The sequence below is a fragment of the Stigmatopora argus genome, chromosome 22 (assembly GCF_051989625.1).
Source record: "Stigmatopora argus isolate UIUO_Sarg chromosome 22, RoL_Sarg_1.0, whole genome shotgun sequence".
Classification (NCBI taxonomy): Eukaryota; Metazoa; Chordata; class Actinopteri; order Syngnathiformes; family Syngnathidae; genus Stigmatopora; species Stigmatopora argus.
The window spans coordinates 7,793,184-7,816,593 of record NC_135408.1 but is presented as its reverse complement, the minus strand read 5'-3'; the positions used below and the strand labels follow the sequence as shown (position 1 = coordinate 7,816,593).

Genomic DNA, 23,410 nt, shown 5'->3' with positions numbered 1-23,410 from the left:
GTGGAACGCAATCCTGTTCAAGGATTACCAATTCAACCGTATCTGCATGGAACGCAAGCCAGTTTAAGGATTACCAATTCAATGGTGTCATGGACAAATAAAATGTAGTGCTAAGTGGAAACAGTCATTCCGTTTTGTAAAAGTAGATTGGCATGGACTTAATAAATCTTCATGGACTACTCGCAACAAACATTTTCCACCAAGTGTCAAAGTTAGTTCAGTTATAGTCTTTTTCACCCCTCGTGTTTGTAATTTGTATGTTTTTGTCAATCAATTAACCATTGGTCGAGCTTGGATTCGTCAGTTGTGCCCATTTTTGTATGATTCTAGTGCAAGTACTTCACTAATTCATGGCTGATTTTACCGGCCTTTTATGTAAACTAGTGTAACGGGTTGGTAGTCTTCTAATGGCGGTGATTATCTTCTCCCATGAAATTCCATTCTATTCAATGTGGAAATCTATATTGAAATCCAAAGTGTATTAAGCACGTCAAGGGTTTTTCTACAGTTAACCTTTATTTCATCCTCATCACATTATCAGTGGCAGCAATAATGGTTGTACTGTAAATGCAAGTCCATGTCTGATCCCATTACTCTTCATCATTCCTGATACCCTTGTCCTCCTGAAGTGTGTGCTTGGCAAATTCATTTAAATGGGTCCACGGTACTGTACCTGCCGGGCAGTTTATTTGGAGTCATTGACTATATGCTGGCTATCATTCTTTTTTTTTTCTAAAATAAGGGAAGGTTAATAAATCAATCCCTTATTAAAAAGCACAACAGATGCTATGGTTGAATTGAGTAGTAGTAAGAGATATCATCCCACACTCTGTGTTAAGATCTTTTGATGCCATTGTGTTAAGTGCGATCTTTAGTGTCAGCTACTGCAAAACTTTTGAGAAGAGGAGAGCCCAAATTTCGAAAAAGCCATTAAATAAAATGAATGAAAGGAAATAAATGTGGGATCTATAATGAATAAATTGTTCAACAATGCAAAGATCTAGAAAAATAATATTTGTTCCCAAATGATGGAAGGTTTCCAAATTTTGGAATGTATATCTAATAACTAAAATAAAACGTACTTCGGTCACAGTAAAAAAAAAAGGTCTTATACCAAGTGTCCTGAAGTGTATGACGGCACCCGTTTTTATGTCTTTGTTGATGAAATAACCACAGGCATCATGTGAGTTAATATATCCTTATGTTCTTTCTCTTCCAGCGCATTTCCTCATCCTTGGCACGTCTTTTAAATTAAGGTTGAACGGATGAGATTTTAGCGGTCAAACTTTATGGGTTTTTCACCCTACATTCTTACCTTTGAATGGTAGTTTTTTTTTCTTAATCGAATTTACCTCAAGTGGGTTTTACCGTCTTCTGGTCCACACCTGAGGGACTCATATAAATGTTTCTTATCATATCTCATACCCACAAACTTTTTTTTACATCACTCTGTTCCATAATAAGAAATCTGAGGATTGTTTTTTACAAGATCAACTTTAACATTTACATGCAATCTCAAAAAGTAATGGAACAGTCTTTTCTCCAAGATTTGGGATCCCCATGAGTAAAGTTGTAATTTACAGCTATCTCGAAAGCACCCGGTCTGACCACAAACCCTGCTCTGCCTTTATCCATTATCCCCCTAGTTATACATCATACTTGTACAGCTCAGTTGAGCTCCAGTCCTGACATAAAGGTCAGCAGCTCCAGGCTGTCCGTCTGTCCGGCTGCACGTCCTCTTCTTCAATGCCTCTTGAATGCCTAAATAAGTAAAGTTAGGAGACTCGCTTGAAAGGTCAAGCCGCAGCACACCGAGCAAGCATGTTCAATTCTCTCATATTACTATTAGTTGTCCTCTAATTTGCTTTTCCACCAGTTTTGCACGTGTACTGTCTCTTTGAGAGAGCCACACATTGTGTGCGTATAACATAATAAATCTGGATGCCATATTGACTGCATGCGCTAGTTTGACTGTAATGAGTGGTTTGGAGGCACAAGTCCAAATGATTGTCGGGAAAGCGCTGCGCCAGCCGTGATTGTTTGGCGCTCCTCATAAATGAGGAAATGGATGTAGATGAGTCCTTCCTTTCTACTGTTCCTTTTAGCTACAGAGTCAGCTTGGTGGTGAGGAAGTCATTTTTATTTTATTGAAACATAATTTACCATTTGATCAGAGCCAATGTTAAATTTTAGTGCTTCATCTGGAAAGATGTCGTTCAAATTAAATGAAGAGGAGCTAATTTCCCCATTGCATCACATGCTAATGTCATGGAGATGAGGAAGCTGCCTCAGAGTTGGCATGTCATTCAGTCGAGGGCAATTAAACTCAACCCCCCACCATGTGCTCTTCCCATGCACAAAGGGAAGCTAGACTGGTGGAAAGATCAAGATAAATGAAAAAGAGCCCAAGAATGTGGAAATGCACCCTTCAGGGATCAACTCCGAGTGAAATTGCACGACAGCCAGGGATAGGACAGAGCAGGGAATTGAACGGCGTGCGTGTGAACTGGAAAAGAAAGTAGAGGAAAGCTCCGAGTTGGAGAGAAGATCTAAAATTAGACATGGAAATCAGGGGAGAGCAGCTGCCTCTTTTCCTCAGGAGATACATTTGAATCAGGTCTGGGTGGCCAGAAGGGAGAAGCAAAGAAGCTCCTCCACTGGTCAATTATGCACACAAAGTACTTCATTGTTCTAATACAACCATCATGGCGGTGCCTTTGGCCCTTTCTGTCCTGGTGGACCATTAATTCGGAGAGGTTACTGGATGTCATGGGGTTCCACCTTGGTGTGTGCAACCTGTGTGTGTCCGTGGGGGTGTCTGAATTTTTTTAATGAATGTTGCAAAAGTGGGCCATTTTTCACATTATAGTTTGCAGAGGCTAGCATCCATTCCCTTATAATGGCAAATGTAGACTCCCACCAATTCTTAAGTAAAGTAATTGAACAATTTTTCTAATGCAATATTAATTAATGACCACTCTCGCATATGTTGGTATCATTTTATTTTCTTCTAAATTTAAACATTTGCATTGACCGCACAGAAATAGGACGATTCTAAAGAACTTTAGGATCATGGTTAGGATCCAAATATTCATTTTTTATTTTTTATACATATGACGTCTGTGAGACTGTTTTTATGTGCAAGCCAGACAAAATAGGATTTGAGTGTTTGTATTTGTGTATCCACAACTTTTCTGTAGGATAACTTGCGCCTGTAGTAGCTTGCCCGTTATTTTCTCTTTGCGAAAATGTGGTTTTGGCCTTGTGAAAAGGATTCATGTTTGATCTGTAAATTATTCTGAGTCCCATTACCAGCCGTGTGAGACAACCATCTTGCAAAGACAAGTTTATATTGAGTTCTGTAGGAACTATATAGCTTTAACAAATCAACTCAAAGTAAAATTACTTGCATGGGCTTTAGAGTGATACCAAATGCTTGATAGTCAATATTCTTCCTCTAAACCTGTCCTGCTCAGCCGCATAAACACGGAGAATGGGAGTCTGAGTGTTCTTATTGACTGAACGGTTTTAATGTGCCACCTAGGAGTTGGATATACTCCCAGTGGGATTGTTTATTTTCTTTTATTTATTGGGAGAAATTGGTGGACAAGATTTGGGCATGACAGAGAAAAGGGAAACAGACAAATGAAGAAAAGAAAAACAAGAAAAATACATTTAAACACATGCTACCTATGAACTATTGTCCAATTCTAATTACTATGTGAAGAGGGACTTGTAACTGAAGGAAAAGAGAAAGGAAGATAAGTCGGATAGAGACGTGATAAGTCAGGGTGGGATGTTGAAAATGCCAAGAATGTGAAGTGGCAAACCTGGTATTTTGAAAACCACCTGTAATTGTTTATAGGTTAACTCTTTGCAACATGATCTCGAATTCTGGCACCAGGTAGTTGTTGTTGACATTTTCTTAAATGTCTCTTTTAAGGAGAAATTCAACTTGTACTCTATTCCATTGAGCAGGAACGTTGCTCCCAAACTCCACCTTTTAATTGCAAGTTTTGACCGGTAACTGTGGCTGTCACACTTTGCAGGGCCTTCCTCAAAACTGATCTCCGAGAACCATGAATTTAGAAGGTTGACTGTTACTTTCCCTTTGTGGCTTGAGCAGAGGAAATCAACTCTCTCCCAATGGGGTTAACTGTACGTATCGGTAGCCCTTCGGCATTAGTTGGGGAAAAATGAGACAAAAAGTAAGTGATGTGAAGAGAGGAAGCAATAAAGAGCACAAGGACAGCGGCGGGAAGCTGCTAAATCACGGGGCAGAGCACGCTTCATGCAAAACTTCCATGAATAAAACATTTCTCTCCTCCCAAAGCTCCGATCCATTTGCCTCCTCCTCGTCTTGCCTCTCTATCTCTTCTCCGCATGATTAACCTTGGGAGGCCTTAATCAACACTGGAAATGACCCGTGCTCTTTGACTTAGATCCGTCTTCTTTCCTCCTTCACCTCCTCCCAAAAATTCCCCGCTCCCTCCACGCAAGCTCAATTTATGCAATTGTTTACTGTTTCATACCTGGGCTCTCACTGAAAGTGTTTGACTGGGAATGACTTTGAATCACTTTTATTTTCAATGTGCTATTTATTTTCAATTTATCTACCCAATGTATTTTATTTATTTATATTTTTTTAACTTGATGATCCTGTCCTGGGGGGTTAAAATAAGATTTAAGTGAGGGATGAATAATCTCCCTAACCTAAGCCTTTCAAGCCCTTCCTCTGGGAATGGGAACAGAGATTTATGGTTATTTTTATTTACTTGTTTCCTTCCTCAGAATGAATTCACTCATCCTTAGAATGTGTAGGTAGGTGTTTCGAATCCAAGCTCTTGCCTTCACACCAATGTTTTCCGATCTTGCTTGTCCCTTTTGGACTGACAAGTGACCAGGGATAAACTGGCAAAATCAACCGGGTTAGATTTCATCTCATCTCCCACCCGAATGCGGATAAGCAAACAGCATTGAAAATAGATGCATGCACAGAAAGAAGCGTTATCTGCAACTGTCTGCTGTGCTGAAATCTCAGACCTCTCCATGGTGCTGAAAGCTTGACTTTGCAATTCCAGTTTCATATGTAAATGCGGACTTGTCTCACATTTCGGTGTTTTTGACATAGCAACACCCACGCATGTTCACAGGTCCTCTGGGAGCAGATTTTTAATTTGTTTTTCTCCATTTAGCAAGGTTTCAGGCTTGCCACTTCACGCTAAATGCACCCTCGGACCAATTCATTATGTGCCAATTCTTTTTTTTTTTCTTCTTCAAACTAAACAGATCTTTGTCGTCTGTTCAAACGAAGTAACCGAATGATTAGTAAATGGGTGTCATATGTGTTTTCGGTTCTGTGTTGCAGGCATCAGCGGTCAGCATCCTTTGGTTCAGAATGTCACCGTGACAGAGGGAGGCACGGCCAACATGACATGTCGCGTGGAGTACAACGACAACACCTCCCTCCAGTGGTCGAACCCGGCACAGCAAACTCTCTTCTTCGGCGACAAAAAGGGTGAGTCGATTCAAATCAATCCACATGGCTTGGGTGTATTTGTCTGTTTTGCGCACATTAACAAACATAATGCAGCAACTGAAATTTAGTTAAAAGCACAACAGAAATCAGTTTCTTTTATTTTGGGGGAGAAGACGCCAGCCAAATGCTCTTTTATTCATAATGTCTTTAAAATATTGATAGTGTGGGAATCAGAAGTGAGTACAACACTCACAGATAATCTTTTTTTAAAGCATTTGCTCACTGCAGTCGGTACACAAACTCAAATAAGGATTTCCCATCAGTGTCCGATCCTCCTCACAATTTTCCCTTTTAAATCCCAAATGTATTTTAGCTGGCAAGTCAAATTGTTCAGCTGCATGTCATTGATGATCATGTGGGCGTGGCTCAGAGCCGCCATTGTTCTAATCGCTAATAAGTACAAAAGCTTTATTTTGACCTTTTACACCCTCTTTAGTTAAATCCCGTGAAGAGGATTCATGGATGTTTTTTTTTTGCGGGTTCAAGTCTGCTGACTGATTGTGTGCCGCAGCGTCTCCCGGCACCATTAGTGGAGTGTAATAGAGTATGAATCACACACTCTTGTAAGTGTCCGGATTAAGCACATGTGGGATTTACACTTCTTCCATTATCCCCGTCTCTCTGCCCTCTGGCTCACTGGCTCTCTTGGTGTGTGCGTTTGTACACTACGTACGAGAAGCCGCATACACGAGCGAATTTCCGTCAGAGCGGCCGTAAAAAAGCATCAAATTCAACAGTTGATGCGCTCTGCGGGTTATTCCATATCACACTGGGGGGCTTGAGCTCGGGGGCGTATTCTGTGGCTTTTTCAATGCAGAGCTGCGCCAGATTGGAAATGGAAAAGGCACCCCGAGACTCTCCTATTATCAGTAGAGCTACTACTGAGACCCCGGAATTGCATTGCACTTCTTTTGGCGGGGGTGGCTTGCCTCATGTTTGTGCTTGTCTTGCCCGACGTGGCATTTCACATGCACATGCTGATGGGCGCGCTGCGATGCTGAGTGTTTCCAAAGTGCCGCTGGCAGTGTAAGAAGATGTCTGAGCTGCAAACGGCTGTGAGCACAGTTTCTTGCAGATTAATGTTGCTTCTGCCTGCTGGGAGAAAGACGAGGATTAGGAGCAGGCATACTTTTGCTCAAATACCCAACCCCGCTGTGACTTTTTGTATATAGTTTTCTTAGTTATAATCATAGATTTATTTGTGTGTGTGTGACACTCATTATATTCACATCAGCGTAATTTGAGGATTGTTGATAGAGTCGATAGTGATCCTATTTTCGGAAAGATACAATTCAAACATCAGGATTTAGAAGGCTTCGTTCGAAGAAACATCAATCTATTTTTTGCAGGCTTTGTTGCAGAGTTAACAGTCCTCAATATTCGTGTTCTGACAAAAAGCCACGGTATGTATGTGGCAAAATCAAAATGAACTTATGGTGAACCGCTTGCATAATAAGATTAAAAATAAAAATAAACCGTTGCCTCGGGGAAATTGAAGACACCCTGAACTGCAGGCGTTTTTCATTCTCTCATTAACTGGAATTATATGTTGAAATGTGACAGCAATTTAATAACAAATGCTTAAAAATATTTTTAGCTAACAAGATGGTGATTTTGGCTAATTTGTCGGGCCTGATTTAAAAAATGACATTAGTTTGGCTCTGTTACGTCATGTTTTTTTTTAGATTAACCATGTCTTATCTTCCTCTGATTATATACATCACACAATATACTATATGGCACGGTATTTAGCAAAGACATTTACTTCAGTTCACCGTCCAGCCAAAATAGAATATTAGTATTCCACAATGGTTGGAGCAAATACATGACTGACGCAAACTTGGTAGCTAAAAATAGCATGCTAAATCAAAACACTGCTTACACCAATACTGCTTAAGCATCTTGTTATCAAGCATTACAGCAATTATTACATCACAAAGAAAGTAATACATTTCAATTGTTTATCAATAATAGACCTCATTGTTGCAAGTGGATTTTTAAGTACACTGCAAGTGGAATAAACTGCAGTTATTTTAATTTATCAACGTGATAGAAAACAATCTAACTCCAGATTTGATTTCCGGACAGCTAAAACATTTGGAAATTATTGTTTTTATGCCACATTACATTTTTGTTGTTGACCAGACTTATGTTACGTCTGGGTACTGAAGTCAACCGTAAACTTGAGCCCGTTTGGACTAGTACTCTTTTTTTTTTTGATACCGTCGACCTGCTGGTCCCTATCGCAATTCCTTCTGACATGACATAGCTTTAAATTCCTTTATTCTTGTTGTGATAGTTAAACTAAGCTGACATTAATGGAGCGAGTGACATTGGGGTTGGTGGAAGAATGCTGCTGGTGGACAGAAAACACTTTCAAGCCAGTGAGGCAATCAAAAGTGAAAAATATTTTGTCCCCCCTTCATCACACAAAATTTGAACAATTCAAGTTTGAAAATGAAAACACATTTTACAGTCCGGTGAGCATCAATTTGTTCTGAAACATTTGGATGAGAGTTTGGTATTAACTACACAAAACCATGGAGGAAATGATGTGGTAATAGTTAGGGGGTGTTTTTTTGTGACAGATTTCCAACCCATTTGTGCCAATTGCTGGTGATTTAGAGACAGCAATGGGCCAGTATGCGTTTTTGAACATAGTGAAACATTTTGAGTGCAATTCATCAGAATGGACAATTTGGTTATTTTACTCTCCAACTGGAAGCCATTTTCAAAGAAAAATTCCCCCAATTTTTAGTTCCTAGTATGCCTCCTTCATGCTACGAGTCTATTAGAAATAGCTATGTGCTTTCCTTTCACAATCCCAAAACAACTAAAAATACATAAATAAAACATGAAATTATCAGCACCATCATTATTTTATCCCCCCCCCAAAAAAAATAGAGATAAAAATGTATTGACGAATGGCAACAATGCCATAAACAAAAAAAATGATGTCTACGTTAGTGGACAAAGATTACCACCTACTACCGCCGGTAAAGTTAGCGGCATAGTATATTATCCCAGACATTGCTACGAACAACTCGACCAATCCTGCGAGCTTTGGCCGCCGCCGCCAAGGCTTTTAATATCACAGCTGACGATGGTTCACCTTCGAGACACTTAGACGGATGCAAGAGACTCCTCTTGTCACTCGTCCTTGCTGAACGCTCCGACGACTGCAAAGGGTTGTTTGAATTTCAAATAAGTCATTGGCGCAAAAGTAGGCACTTTGTCCTCCCCATCACGACACCACTGAGGGACTTAATCTGTGCCTCGGCAGCAAGAGACAGATGAGCACTGGGCAAGAGGGATTCTCTCTTTTATACGTCTCAAAAGAGGCCAATATCCTTTTACAAATTGCCCTTTTGCTTCCGTGAAACTTAAGACATGATAATAGCTTAAGTTCAAGGAAGGCGACATTTTTGTATGATCTATAATTACAATATCTTCATTGCTCCCAAAGCATAGAAAACCAATGAATAATTACTTTTCTAGGAACTATTTGCAAGTATGGATGAGTAGTGTCTAAGGCAGAACATTAAGACCCAGCTGTATTTTCAGTGTGTCATTCATGAATGCCAATTCTTTCATTTGGAAATTGTATAATCGTGTCTTCAATTTGAAATATGTGACCAGCCTTCAAAGCAATGCGGAATTACCTTTGTGTTGATATTGAATAGAGAAGAACTTATTAAGACAAGCATTTGCTGAACTCTTGAATGCACGGTACTCCGCTAAGCGAGAGGATCGGTCTTTAATTCTTCAATGTTGCCTTCACTTTTTTTTCTCCACTGAACCCTTGAAATCCTAAACCAGTTTATTGGATTTACTGGCACAAAATGTCAGCGTTTGACACAATATTCCATGAAGTCATTGTTTCCAATAGTATCCCAGCACAACGCTAAACAAAATGCTGAAATGATGATGATGTCTCACATTCAGTGTAAAATGCGGGTCTGTTCAATTGAACACAAGCTGTCTATTCTTGGAAGCCATGACGTTTTCTTTGGTGTGAATGGCAACAAATGAATATACAGGCATATTTTATCTTCTGCCACCTGATGGAATTGTGAATAATTGTTCTGCCTGTCACTATTCATAGCTGGAATAGAGTGACAAAAACACATTTGACATTTTAAATCATCCCTGACGAGGATCGTGGCGGTGCTGAAGCCTCTCCCTGCTGACTCCCAGCGGTACTCGGTCGTTTGGTCGCCGGTCTTTTGGTCGCCCGGAAGGTTATTGATAATTACCATTTAAATTGTTGCTCAAATTCCCTAAATACAAACTGCAAATTATTATTTAGTCATACTTAATGCCCTATTAATTATTAGGCTAAAGAAAAGCGCAAAATTTCCCAGACTTTTATTGTGTATTGTTGGAGAACTTGTTAAGACCCTGACTGACGTAGCTTCTTAAAGGGACAACGCATGTACATACAAACTCATACACTCACACGTCCTCTCAGTGAAACAGCTCAGGGCCCTTGTTGGCTTTTATTGATGCGTAGACCGTGTTGTTTTACCTTGTTTTGTCGCCGGTCTTTTGGTCGCCCCGTTGTTTGGGTCCAGGCGACCAAAAGACCGCGACCAAAAGTCCGGCGACCAAAAGATCGGCGACCAAACGACTGCACACGCTCCCAGCAGTAGGCGCCCTAAATTTCTTGTCAGCCAATGTGTTCATTGTCAAACCATTTCTAAAGTAGCCCCACATGTTGTCAGCGATGGGAGGTTAAGCAACATCCTGGCAGGAAATGGCAATGGATAATAAATTTAATTTCTACCAGTGACATCTGCTTACTGATTGAATCTGGTCAAACATTAAGATGAGTGTTACAGGTGAGGAGTGAAGGGCCAAGTATTCATTTTTAGCCTCTGCTGTGTGCTCTGAATGTAAAACTACTTATGTGTCTGGCTAATATCAATTTAGCGTAGAAATCCAACTCGATTTTGAAGGGAAAGGAAAACTATTGAGATAGATTTTGTACTTTTTGAAGCACGATTTCATATTGGGCCAAATATTGTTGGTGTTTGCTCTGATAGGAGAAAAAACCTCAGCTGTAAATCGTAAATCTTTTACAAGTCCCCTTCCTTCAACACAAGGATCATAAAACATGAGGAGAATAGGAAAAATAGGAAAAGGGTAAGGGGATGTGGGCCTCTGTGGGATAAAGGCGAGGAATTAAGGAGGCATTTTATGAGAGCTTTCAGACACAGTTATAACCTGTGAAAGACAGTCAAACTTTTTCTCTGACCTTCAACAAGCTGCCCCCGCATTCTCTTTCTGTAACCCCTGTGCACATCTTTGTACAGAATTGTGTAATATGCAGCTTTTATTGCACAAAAGATTTTTTTTCTTCTGGCATATTTTCCCGACGCAATTAAAAATGTTCTGCTTCTCTTTGGTTTCCTTAGCGAGGCACAGCGAAGAGGAGGTTCAAATCTAACTACTTATAGTTTGCAAGGTTGAAATACAAAAATACCTAAGGACAAAATATATTTAAAAAAAACATCTAATTGGCTTGTACCTTTAGACTCACATGTTTTCTTTTAGTCCTTGAGCTCTTTCAAAAGCAATATCGACACTTCAGTTTTTTTTCTTCAAATTATAAATGCATCCTAAATCACATTTTGTAGTATATATAAAAGGATATTGTAAGTATCATTTTATAATACACTATTTTACTTCTAATACAAATGCCAATACTCGGAATGTATTCCATTTAAGGTTCACTGTCCCAATGAACACACTTTTAATCAGCCTTTATTGTATAATTCTAATTAATGTATCACCCTTTCAATCTCTATTGTTTTTTATGTTATGATATTTTTTAAACATAGTGTTGATCATTAAAAGTATTGTATCTAACTTGGCCACAGACTTTATCGAGTATCAGAAAAACAACAACTTTTTGAGGTCACTTGCATTTTCAATCTAGTTTGCTTAATTCTCGTTAAATCAGTTTTTACATTGTGATGGAAAAGCTGTCTATATGTGGCTGGCCCGATTATTGACTGTCAGACGGAAGTCTGCCTTTTGCCTCAAGCCAGCTGAGATAGGCACCAGCTCACGCTCTCTTAATGAGGACAAGCAGTACAGAATAGAATAGAAAATGTATGGATCGGAGCATGAAGGATTTGTATTTTCGAATTGGTTTGGTATCAATTCGTGAGCCCAAAGTGCTCATGGCAAGTAGTGAATTTAGATAGCAATGAATACAGAACGTCCATTTTTAGCTTTTTCAATCACCATGTTTTTTCTTTTTCAAAAATATAAATATACCAGTGGCGGTCCGTGCATTTTCTTGTAGCGCCTTCAATGAATCAATCCAACCCTCAAAAACTACTTTATGGCTATAAAACCTCGACTGCAGCTACAGCTGCGACACATAAAAAATAATCAATAAATCAATGCACAAAAATGGGGTAGAATCCACTTCCTAGCAGCATTTAGTGATTAAATACAAACACTGCAGCTTTTCAGATATCAGAACCGGGCCCACAATTGAAATATTATTTAGGAATATAGCCATATTTTACTCACCAAAAATCCTTTTTAACTGTACACAATATCCATCCTCCTCTCTTGAAAATGGCTTTAAATCAACACAACAATATATTTGCTTGTGCAGCTAGCTCCAGATACAGTGTGGCAGCTAATCATAGTTGGTGAAAGCGATGACGTATCCCTCCGCCTGCGACAAGGCAATGACGTATCCCTACGCCTGCGACAATACATTGTGGTGTTGCCACTCGAACTCTGATTGGTAAAAGCAAGAGTCTTATCGACGCTTGTTTAATGCAGCAGAGCCCGCAGAACTGATTGTGAAGGCTTTGAGGCAGATTTCTGACCCTGGCAACAAATAATGGCTGAAATGTGATTGGTTAAATGCTTCAATATGAAAACACACACCTGGAAGCAGTGCAACCAGGGGGAAAAGCAATGAAAGGAAGCTAACAGACAATTTGGAATTATTTAATAAGTATTGATGGACAAAATATAATATATGATTCAGATATTTCTTAGGCCAGCAGAGAAAGCCTTGAAGGCCCTGACGGCCCGCCACTGAAATACACACATGGCGATAGCCCAAAGCCACCTCAATGATCCAAGTAAAAAAACTTCCACCTGATCTCCAGACCATGAGCTTTATACCGACCTACTTCTATGAAACTGCCCGTGCCCAACAGAACTGCCACATAATCTCCACAGGCCAATTATTATACAGACAGTGACCAAATGTAACATTGCTAAAGCATCACCTCCCCTCAGAAAAGGCAAAGGGGCTGGTGAAATGTCAGTGATTCCAAATCTACATTATTCAGTAAAACATTCTTTTTGCATCACTCTCCCGCCCGTGCTGTCTCTTTCGCATGCATTGCGCCGCCGTCCGTGGCCGACAGAGTCAAGTCCCCCTGATGAGTTGTTGACAAGAAAAAGAGAGCCGTCGCTTCCAGACGTCGGCGGGCTGAATGTATATTCAGAAATTTGCACTTTTCTCATTATAAAACTGTGTCAGCTGAATGAGCAAACACCTGCCAGGGTTCTATACGGATACAGGCGTTCCCTGGAGAGATGAAGGCGGCGGATGGGATGGCGGGGATGAGAGGGAAGGGCAAGGGGAGGAAAAGGTTGTTGAGCGGATCTGCAAACATGATAGCCTGAAAGTAAGTGAATTTATACTTGGAGCTCATTGCTTATGCATGCTGGCGTCCTGTACAGTTAAAGAAATCCTAATGTATCAATCGCGCTTTCTACCTAGTCATATTTATACTTTGTATAAGCACACGTTTACCTACGTGCTGCTTTTAATGGTGTTCACTTGCTCTGCAGCCAGTGCCAGTGCCTGGAGGGGGAAAAAAGAGATTTCTGGGCCTGCTTCCACTTGCTAGTTTTGCTCATTTTTGGCCTCAAACAAAAGACAAATGATTGCCTGTTTTCTAGTCTGGTTCACAATCCAAGTGTTGTGAATTTGGAGGATCACTGGACAGTTTGCTGGTCCAATGTCATCGCACACAAGAGGATAATAGTCATCGCTGTGGAGCCGCCATCATTATTTTGGGCACCCAGCCACAAGATCAAGCCCCATAGTGTTCCGTGTGTATATATGTTTTAAAGGCCTTGTCTGTTGGGGTTTTGGAAGCCTATTAACGCGCAACAAAGTGCCATCAGACAAACCCATTTTTAGAAGTCTGCCGCCGCGAGAAACATTGGGGGTTTTAATTGGGAAATATTGTCAGGAAAACAGCCTCCAGAGCAGCTTTCTGTACAGGATATGTTTTAAGTTGAAGTTAGTTTGATGAAGCTTTTTCCTGAAAAATGTTGGTCCTTTCTGAGTTGTACATCAAAATCTTGACAGGAGGTTCCATTTTATATATATATTTTTTCTCCCACAGGCTTTTTTTTGATTCTTGAAAATGTGTTGCATTTGGTCTAGTTATGAGAACTTTTCCAAGTGGTTGAATTTGTGTATTCACATAAGGACACCCTTTTGTTGTGGTGATTTATAATTCAGCTGAACATTCTACATAAGGTTAAAAACATGCCACATTTGATCCTAAAAGCAAACAAGACCTATTTGACCTTTTTGCATAGCTTGCAACAAACAATTTCTCTTTTAATGGGCTTTTTTTCCTAGGAGACCATGTCTATTTTTTTCACAGCTGTGTGTTTGATAACATAAAATGTTGTGGATTTGTTTCAATTCCATATACTGTACTTCCACTTTGGGGCTCATCTCACAATAATAAGCTACTTCAATTTGTCCCTAGTTTGATTGGAATTGAGCATTATTATCGTCACAACTCAAATGAAGGTTTAAGTGATGCAATGGCAACTTAAAAACCTTGCTTTAAACAAATTTCCCTTTTGGCAGCTCAGTAAAATCAACAGCATGCCTCCGTTGGGAAAATACTGTTAATGCCGTCTACTGAAATTAATAAAATATTCAAAAACAGCTGTCAGGATCACCCTGCACTGTCTGAAATTGATCTTAGCCGATTTTGCAGCTGTACAACTGTAGTCATTGTAAATGATTCATATTCAGAAAAAAAAGTTATCAAATAGTGAGCACATCATTGCAACAAATAGATAAAACCTAAAATACCCTTTTAAAAATTGCCCATATTTATACAGTAACTATGACTACGATTGTTGGTTTATTTTTTATTCCTGGCTCCATAATTTACTAACAAGCGTGACTTCATGGGCAAAATCATATGATGCTTTTTATATTTCTAAATCCAGCTTGAATCCACCCTCACTAGGAAAATGATCCTGCTGCTTTTTGGCATGACAACTAACCGTATTTATGTGCCTATAAGCACAGAACAAAACACATCAACACCACTCCAGGCTTAATTAAATCAGTATCCCGTAAAGTAAATGATCCAATTCATCAGCATTTGCTGCATTTTCTACACAGATTTATCCTAGTCAGTGTCAAAGGGAAGTTACAGTCCAAATATGTTAACCACACCACGACACTACCAATCCACGACTTTGAATCCGGAATGGCCATGTGTGTGTGATTGAAATTCTTGTGATAGAATTCATTACAGAAACTGCGACTCAGTCTGACATTGATTTTTACAGAGAACCCAATAACGGCTAAATTGTGGCATGTTTAGATTTTTTTTTTCCTTCCCAAGGTGTGAATTTTACCGATGTGACGATCCAGGTCATTTTTGAAGTCATGTACATTGTCGAGTTTGAAAGATCTTTAAACCAAGCATCTAATTTCAGCCAATCCATTTCAGTTCCCTGGTGTTGCCAAAGTCTCATTAGACCTCTCTCACAGCCTCTTATTGCTCTATTGATTTCCATTGGTGTCTTTTGGAGGATGGCATCTTCATATAAGTAAAACTTTGTGCAAAGACTTTGGGAAGACAATGTACGGCATTCGTTTTCTGCAGTTTGGTGCTCATTTGATTTTGGAATATTGGAAAACTTTTAGAATGCATGTACTTTTCCTATTTAAATTTCTTCCATATTTATTTTTGTACTAGATTATTTTCCCAAATAAATGAAAGGTGGGGTCCTAAATTGTTTGGGGTGGGTTTCACTCTGTTTTTGGTCCACTGATATTAGCCTTTAGCTCAAATGAATGATTGGTGTCTGTCTTTTTTTGTGTCTCCTTCCAGCTTTGAGGGACAACAGAATCGAGCTGATTCGTGCCTCGTGGTCGGAGTTGACCATCAGCATCCATGATACCACGCTGTTTGATGAGGGCATGTACACCTGTTCTCTCTTCACCATGCCTGTCAAAATAGCCAAAGCCTACCTGACAGTCCTCGGTGAGTTAGTCCTTTTTTATTTTTGTTCTCTTTAGAGTTCCCCTAACAGTTACAACAACAACAAATGCAGCAAATTGTGTGCATGAAAATTCAAGTTCAAAACTAAATGCTTTCTAATGACCGAATCAGTTTGGCTTTGATAATTCTTGCCTGTGTTTGTTTTGCTGAAAGGATAAACACATTTATTACGCTTAAAATGAGATGCTCCGCTTGTCCTAATAATTTCCACATACAAACACACACACACAAAATCCACACATACACACCAAGCCTTTTCACTAATGTTTGTGATCATCGTCCTGCAAAAACATTGTCTTTTCGCGCCACTCACCATATTAACTCGCCAATTAGTTTTTGCTAATGTTAATAGATGTGCTCGTGCACTCTAGGCCCATTAGCTGCCTTGCTTTGTTAACAAGCATTAAGAGAATTGCACAAATTAAATAAGATTGCTCAGTAGTGATACAGAGATTAATATTTTCACTATGCTGCCCAATGGTTAATAGGACACACCAACTTTTGGTGATGTGGGAAGTTAAAGTACTAATAAGAAACAATACTACAACTGCTCAAGCTCGCCTAAAAGGCTGATTTAATTATCGATTTTTTAAAAATCTTTAATGACTTAGAATTTTGTGGTTGCTAATATTCTAAGGCCATGTAGTTATGATTTTTTTTTAAATTAAAATTATTAACCCTTCTTTTAAACATTTGTATACAACTGGCTGAATCCCTTTCAAGTCACCGTTCTTGTTGTCTTTACTGTTGTTGGTGGTGAGTACGCTAGTTTCCCCAAATCTTGTTTATATTCCAAACTGTTCCACCGAAGTTTTAGTTGACTTTGGGAAATCAGCGGTAGTATAGTGACGGTAGAAGTAAACTGCAGAATAGCACAACTCTCAAGGACCATTAAGAAGCCTATAGATGGGGGTGATGAGACTGACAAGGCTAGACTGAGTCCCTGTCACTGACTGACAGAGCTTTCAGTCTCTCTGCTCAAGGCTAACTTTATTGCTCGCTGACAAAGAAAAAGGTACTCAAAGAAATCATCGCAGCTACGGCAAGATCAAAGAAAGCTGCAAAAAATTAGTTGCAGGACTGAAAATATGTATAGGAAAATAAGTACATATATTGGCTCATTCTAAAACAATTATTCAAAAAAAAGTTCTCTAATAATTACAGGTGTTTATCACATTTTGGCCATCTATCGCAAAACTGACACAAAGCAAAATTGCCATCAACATTTAATCATTTTTCCTTTAACACATGCAGATCAGCAGCAGTTACAGACATAAATAGCATACAACAACGCTCATAGCCAGGAATATATTCCGTCTGTTCTTTGGGAAAGACTGACAAGTCAAACACCAATAGTTGATACCTCATTATGCCATGTCATGTACTCCATCACTTTCACTTTTAGCAGTTTCTTGGGTGTCAGTTTCTGAGCACATGATCATAATTGCGCCCCCTCAGACTGTGCTTCACATGTGTCTAAGGGCGGGATTTCTTTGCAATAACGGAGTTTTTTTGCTGACTTCCACTCTATCCTTCAGGGGTGCCGGAGAAGCCTAAGATCGAGGGCCTGATGAAGCCTGCCGTGGAGGGTGACCAGATCACTTTAACCTGCCTGACTCGTGGCAGTAAACCTGCAGCAGACTTGCGCTGGTTCAGAAATGAAAAAGAGGTCAAAGGTAGGTAACTTTTCTTCTTTTCTTTGTACCCCTTCTTAATATTGTGGGTTTTTAAGAACATTTTGTACTACTGTATTTTTTGAAAACAGTACTGGCCTGGTGTCTATGGAGAATTAATAAGTATGTCGTTTTAGTTTTCAAAATCAACCACTGTGACCCTTTGTGGAATACTTTGCATTTGTGAATAGTCACTGTCTCAAAAAATCCTTTAGTTTCTTTGGAAATTAAACAATTAAACAACTGAAATTACTGTCTAAACACTAACTGGAAATTTTGCATTCGGAAAAATCTTACTTGCGCTCCAAACCAATTCAATATAAAAGAATTAAAAAAGAATAATAGTCTAGATTAAATAAAAACTATCATCTTTCTGAAGGTTCGATCAAAATCTCACTTAACAAGTTATTGGCTAGAGTGTGCAATGGCTGAATGAGATGTCACTTCCTATCAGAGTCAAGCATAGACTATCGCCATGTCCACCCTCAAGAGACGTTGTCCCATTTTTTTCACTGTCAAAACACTACACCTTCTCGACTATACTATGAAAGCGTTTATTGTCGGTTGCCACAGGATATCTTTGTCTTGCCGTCGCTGTCTGCAACTACACTGTTTCTTTCCCCCCTCCAGCCTCAGCTTACCAGGGTTCAGATAAGCAAGGAGATTGAATCAGATCAATGTTGGCTTCAAGCGAATGTCATTACACATTTCCATTTAATTAGCTAGTCTAGATACATTCGCACATCTTAAACCTTTCTGTCCCGAGCTTCTTCTTTTTTTTTGTTAGTCGAAGCATCACAGACAATCTAATAGTGCTGACATTTTTCATTTTAAGAAAATAGTACACTTAGAGGGCTCACAACAGCAAGCGTCTCTACAGCTCTGTACCATCACATGCAATGCGGTGACAGTCAAAAAGCACCGATATTTTCTACTCAATTTAAACAGTGCGGCCGCTAACATGCCGTGAAGGTGCGAAACAACAGATGGCGGGCACCACTCCAATCATTACCAAGGTCAGAAATACTAAAAACATGATGCACAACAAACATTAAATGACAAAATAGGGTAGGAATGCACAAAAAAGCAAAGCTCCCGTAACAGACATCCTCCCAATTCAAAGTCATCTTTGATTCACATGATTAGGAGCTGCTGTTTTTCCTCGCAACAGAGATCATTTCAATCTCTCTCCGTATTAGTTTCCCTGGAAGGAGAATCGAAATGTCAATTGAGTTTTTATACTGTGGCTGATACTTTGGTGACAGACACTTTTATCACAGAGATAGTCCTTGTACGAGGAAACTTTGTATTCATAGTTCTTACGTCTACATGGGTGATTATTACATTTCCCAGTGGTCCACTTAAGAGAGGAGAGATCCCAATCAAACAAATGGAAACACACCCAGAACATAATTTTCTCTGAAATTACCATAAAGGTTAACAAATGCAGCGACACACTCTAAAATGCTCTTAGTGAGTCGCATTGAAGGTCAGAATACTATTATCTATTCCAGTAATGATGTGTGCGAGCATCTTTTATCCTCTGTATTCGACCAAGTATGTTGTATTATTACATCTTACCCTGTGACAACCATCAGCGGTGATTGTGTTCTTTGCTGTCTCCCAAGTCCAACCAAAACATTTTTCAAAGCTTTCAAAACAGGGAGACAGTTTTCATTAAAAGAACAAAAACAAGCACATCACTATCATGTACCCGTTTTTCTCCTGGTAAAAGAAATTGCGGCCCCCAACAGAAAGCACCTTGAGACTTTATACAAACGTCAGATTAGAAGATTGCTGTCAGCTCCGCTATTGGACTCGTCAGGAATTTCGATCGAGGCGATGTTTCAACCCACGTTGGGTGTCTGCCATTGCGCTGCCTCTCTCGCTGAGTTTAAGCTGCGACAGCTCAGCCCCACTATCTGGCACTAGCGCTTCCTGGGGTCCAGATAAGCTGGCAGATAGGATCAAATCAATGCTTGTTTTCTACGCAGTTTTAAGCAAACATCACTGCATATTTCCATTTAATGGCGTACGCTCGGGAGATCATATTGACCATGTTGTATTCCTTTTCACTGATCAATGCAACCTCTAAAATATAATGCCTTTAAAGTTATACCATTTGGGATTCAGACAACATTTTCAGGAAAATAATATCTCCAACTATTTGCAAACACTCTTGCTGGCATTAAAGCTGGAATGAAAGTTTTTAGTTGAAGTTAGTGTCGATTCTTTGGCAGTTAATACAATAACAACAAAAATCACTGGGCAAGTTAGGCGAGTGTTTATTTTGGATTCCCTTTTGTGTGTTTTTATTTTCGTTTTCAAGACTTAGTCCAAAAGAAGCACTAGGGGAAAAAAGAATAATTAACAAGCATGTGCAAGCAGTTGCTCACAACACAAACAGACAACCATTTTAAGTCAAGGCCCAACTGTCAACAAAAACAGCAATCTTTTGAGAACACAACAAAAATGTACATACCGATAGTTTGCTGATACTCACACAAATATTGCCTTTTTTCCATCTAAGAATGAATTTTAATCTCTGGGTTTGTAGCTTTTCCGGTATAAATAATTGATACTTGATTTTTTAATGGTTGGGAATTAGATTTTAGAGACTAACAGTCAAGACTGTGGTAGGACAGACAGATAGAAACATAATTTTTATTACTCCATCCCGCCAAGACTTTCAATGACGCGCCAACAAAAAATTATAATAAAGCCGGCAATCAAACCACTGAATGAATACAGTGCAAATTTGATGTATTATTTATATTTACCATATTAGGGTGTTCCTGTTGGTGAAAAGTAGGGCGGCGTCTACTATGAGAAGCCACCCGATGGCAGGAATAAGTGATGATTCTGACATATTGTTTTGGGATCTCTGGGAATAGTGACGATTATATTAGCAGCACGGGCAGCGGAGCAGTTCGTCACCCATTGCCATTCATTTAGTACACAACCTATGCAAAGTGTGTATCTGTGTGTGTGCCTAAGGATGCAATAGACAGATCAAGCCGATAGCCTGCATGTAAAGTTTGTGTGTGTGTGCTGGCGGAAAATCCAATATTCTGATTTCACCCCTTTCTTTGTCCCTTCAGTCACCAACAAGTAATGATATATTTCTATCTCAGCTATATTCCAAGACCCAGAGAGACCTGTGCCAGTACCAGTGCAATGTAGCACTTGTTTACACACCACTGATGCAGGGGGCCACATGAAATGAATATTTATTCCAAATAGGGTAGCTATGTCGGCAATCAGATGAGTATTATCATACTGTGTGACCTGAACAGTGGAGGTTATTGCTTCGTTGTGATATTTGATAGCTCCATTCCTAAGGGGGGCTCGAAGGAGAAAACAGATTTGATTTCAGAATGCTCCGAGTCACATAGTTGTTCTATTGTCAAAGTTGTTAGTCAAGGGCAAAGTGCTGCTGTTGTTGCCGCATGCGGACTTTCCCCACTTATTTAGGACGCTCGTCCACCAAGAGCTCGATAATGACTGCATAACCTTTAGAAATAGTCCCAACTAGTCATTGTCCTTGAGAGGTAGATGTCATTATTTAAGAGGTTTCTGAGTATTCTCCTGTCAATGAGAACTACATGCTTAGTGGCATAGTTAAGTACCCTTTCTAAGCTTAAAAAAATGTTTTCATCATTGTTGTTGTTGCGTGCCTCAGTCCCTGGACTACATTCATAGCATCAAGAGCCCACTGAGTGAGGTGGAGTGGATCGATGACCATTAAAGATGTAATTCCGAGATGGCTGTTGCAAGCCACACTGGCATGAATAAAAGATGTATTCACACAAAAGCATTCGTCCCCACTCTAAATCACAGTACTTTACAAATTACTATGGTACAGTACATTAATTGAAATCAAGGTAGTGATAAAACTCAGATTTAGTGCCTTTTTTTAAACCAAATTAACTCCAGTATCTTCCTTTCGCCACTCATCATTTTAATTACTAGAAATGCAGATTTCACAGAAATTAGTTATGAAGCAGGTTCATGCACTGTATATCACTGTAAATCTGAGATACACTGTAAATATCTCCACTTGGGTTGTAGTAGAAATCAGAGAACCGTAACTGGATATTAATATTTTTGCACTTTATTGCTTTCCTGTCTGTGATTTCATAATGGATCTTCTTGTTGGAAAATATCCAATATTCCATATATAAATAAATAAGATTAAAGTCTTTCTTAACATTTGAATCCACAGATCACGCCCTGAGCTCCAGCAAAATCCATTCTGGATGCTACTTGACATTTTTTCACTTGATGAAAGAAAATATGTAAATGATTCTATTATCCAGGGTCAAATGTTGTTCTGTTACAATCTTGATTAACTGTACAGGCAATTGGTAATTAACATTTTAAGTTTCTTGACTACTATTCAATTTAAAGCAGACCTTTTATTCAAACCAAACATTCTTTGACTGATTATTAGATGCACAATTAGGATTCAGACTCGCACAACATTGTGTAGGAGAAATGATTTTATTCAAAGTAGTCATTCCATATTGTGTACATATCTGTATGTATGCAATGCAATGCTGCAGTGTTGGTGTATGACAGTGAGAATCGGCTGGCTCTGTGTCCCAAAAATAAGACTGTGACACCTCCCGTCTTAACCTATTAGAATCAACATAGTGGAGGTGGACAGCCTGCCAAGGTGCCAATGCCCACAGGACCCACAGGTCTTTTTCCAAGACCCTTCGTTTCATGAAGACACTTCTCAGGCAGTGAATGCTTGGGGACTTCCGTCAGAGAGGACATTGTGGTATAGATCTGCCTGGCGCTGATAGAACTGTCTTACTTTTAACAGTGTTCCCTCGGCCATGGCGATGTCAGTAAAAAGCACAGTCAAGCAAGTAAGACCGGTCAGGGGACATGTCACAACATCTGAAACAATGGACATGGTACATTCAGTGACTCAACTTTTATGCAGGTGTTTATCAAACAGAACAGATTGGAGTTCCAATTTGTTTTCTTTGAATGTTGAGGTCTTAGAGAACAAATCCGCACAGATTATTAGGCGTGGAGTAATTAACACAAACAATGTTGCACACAATAAAAGAGCTTCTGGGACAAAGACCTCGGCTAGGAAGGAGAGAAAGTGATATGCATCGTTGGAATAAATGAAGGCTATTAATTTCCAAATGAGGAAGGAAAACAGACATTTCAAATTCTCCCAAATAGACTTTCTTATCAAATGGCAAAAAAAAGCCTCATTCAGTGGAATGGAAATATTTTAATGAGCGCAAAATACAAACACTGTTGTTATACCTGCTGTGTTGTATCACACATTTACTGAATGTGTGTTGTCCAGTAACACCTCAAATGTCCATAATGTTGGGAAATGCACTCATTTTATTCTATGATCAATATCACTGTAACAGATTATATTTTGTTTTGTTGGGAGGAAAAAAGGCGGGGGATGAAATGTAATAAATCCTTCATCATTTACAGTTGTGAATTGAGATGTTTGGAACAATATGAGCTAAAGAATGGAGGAAAAAAAATCAGCTATTTAAAAAGCCATTACCAACATGAATACAGTAAAAAAGTGTTTTTAAGGTTTCTCAATGATGCGCTCCAATGCAGCACTGCAAAATACAAGCGTATTAGTAGTTTAAAAATGAATAAATTGATATGAATGTTAAAGTAATATCTGTTTAATATTTTCTAGTGGCATTTTTAAGGTGGACGATTTTTGCCTTTTCTCTAGTATATTTTTTGGAATCACCCAGCCGTTTTTCCATTTTCACCCACTCTCTGGATGGATGCTGCAAGCGCTGCAGAGCTGTCAGTCATTTATCTCAAGTGGGAGGCGAGCTCATTGGCTCGGTATAGGGAAGTGACAGAACAGAATTGTT

At 39.3% G+C, this 23,410-nt stretch overlaps 1 protein-coding gene across 9 annotated transcripts in view; it reads left to right on the top strand.

Moving 5' to 3' along the window:
- Positions 1-23,410, top strand: part of LOC144067708 (cell adhesion molecule 2-like) — a 126,714-nt gene that overhangs the window by 78,265 nt on the left and 25,039 nt on the right. For all 9 annotated transcript variants that reach the window (XM_077591554.1, XM_077591555.1, XM_077591553.1 and 6 more), the window contains 3 exons: positions 5,369-5,518; positions 15,685-15,837; positions 17,394-17,531. In XM_077591554.1, the coding sequence (XP_077447680.1) occupies positions 5,369-5,518; positions 15,685-15,837; positions 17,394-17,531 (441 nt within the window). The remainder of the gene's footprint in view (positions 1-5,368; positions 5,519-15,684; positions 15,838-17,393; positions 17,532-23,410) is intronic.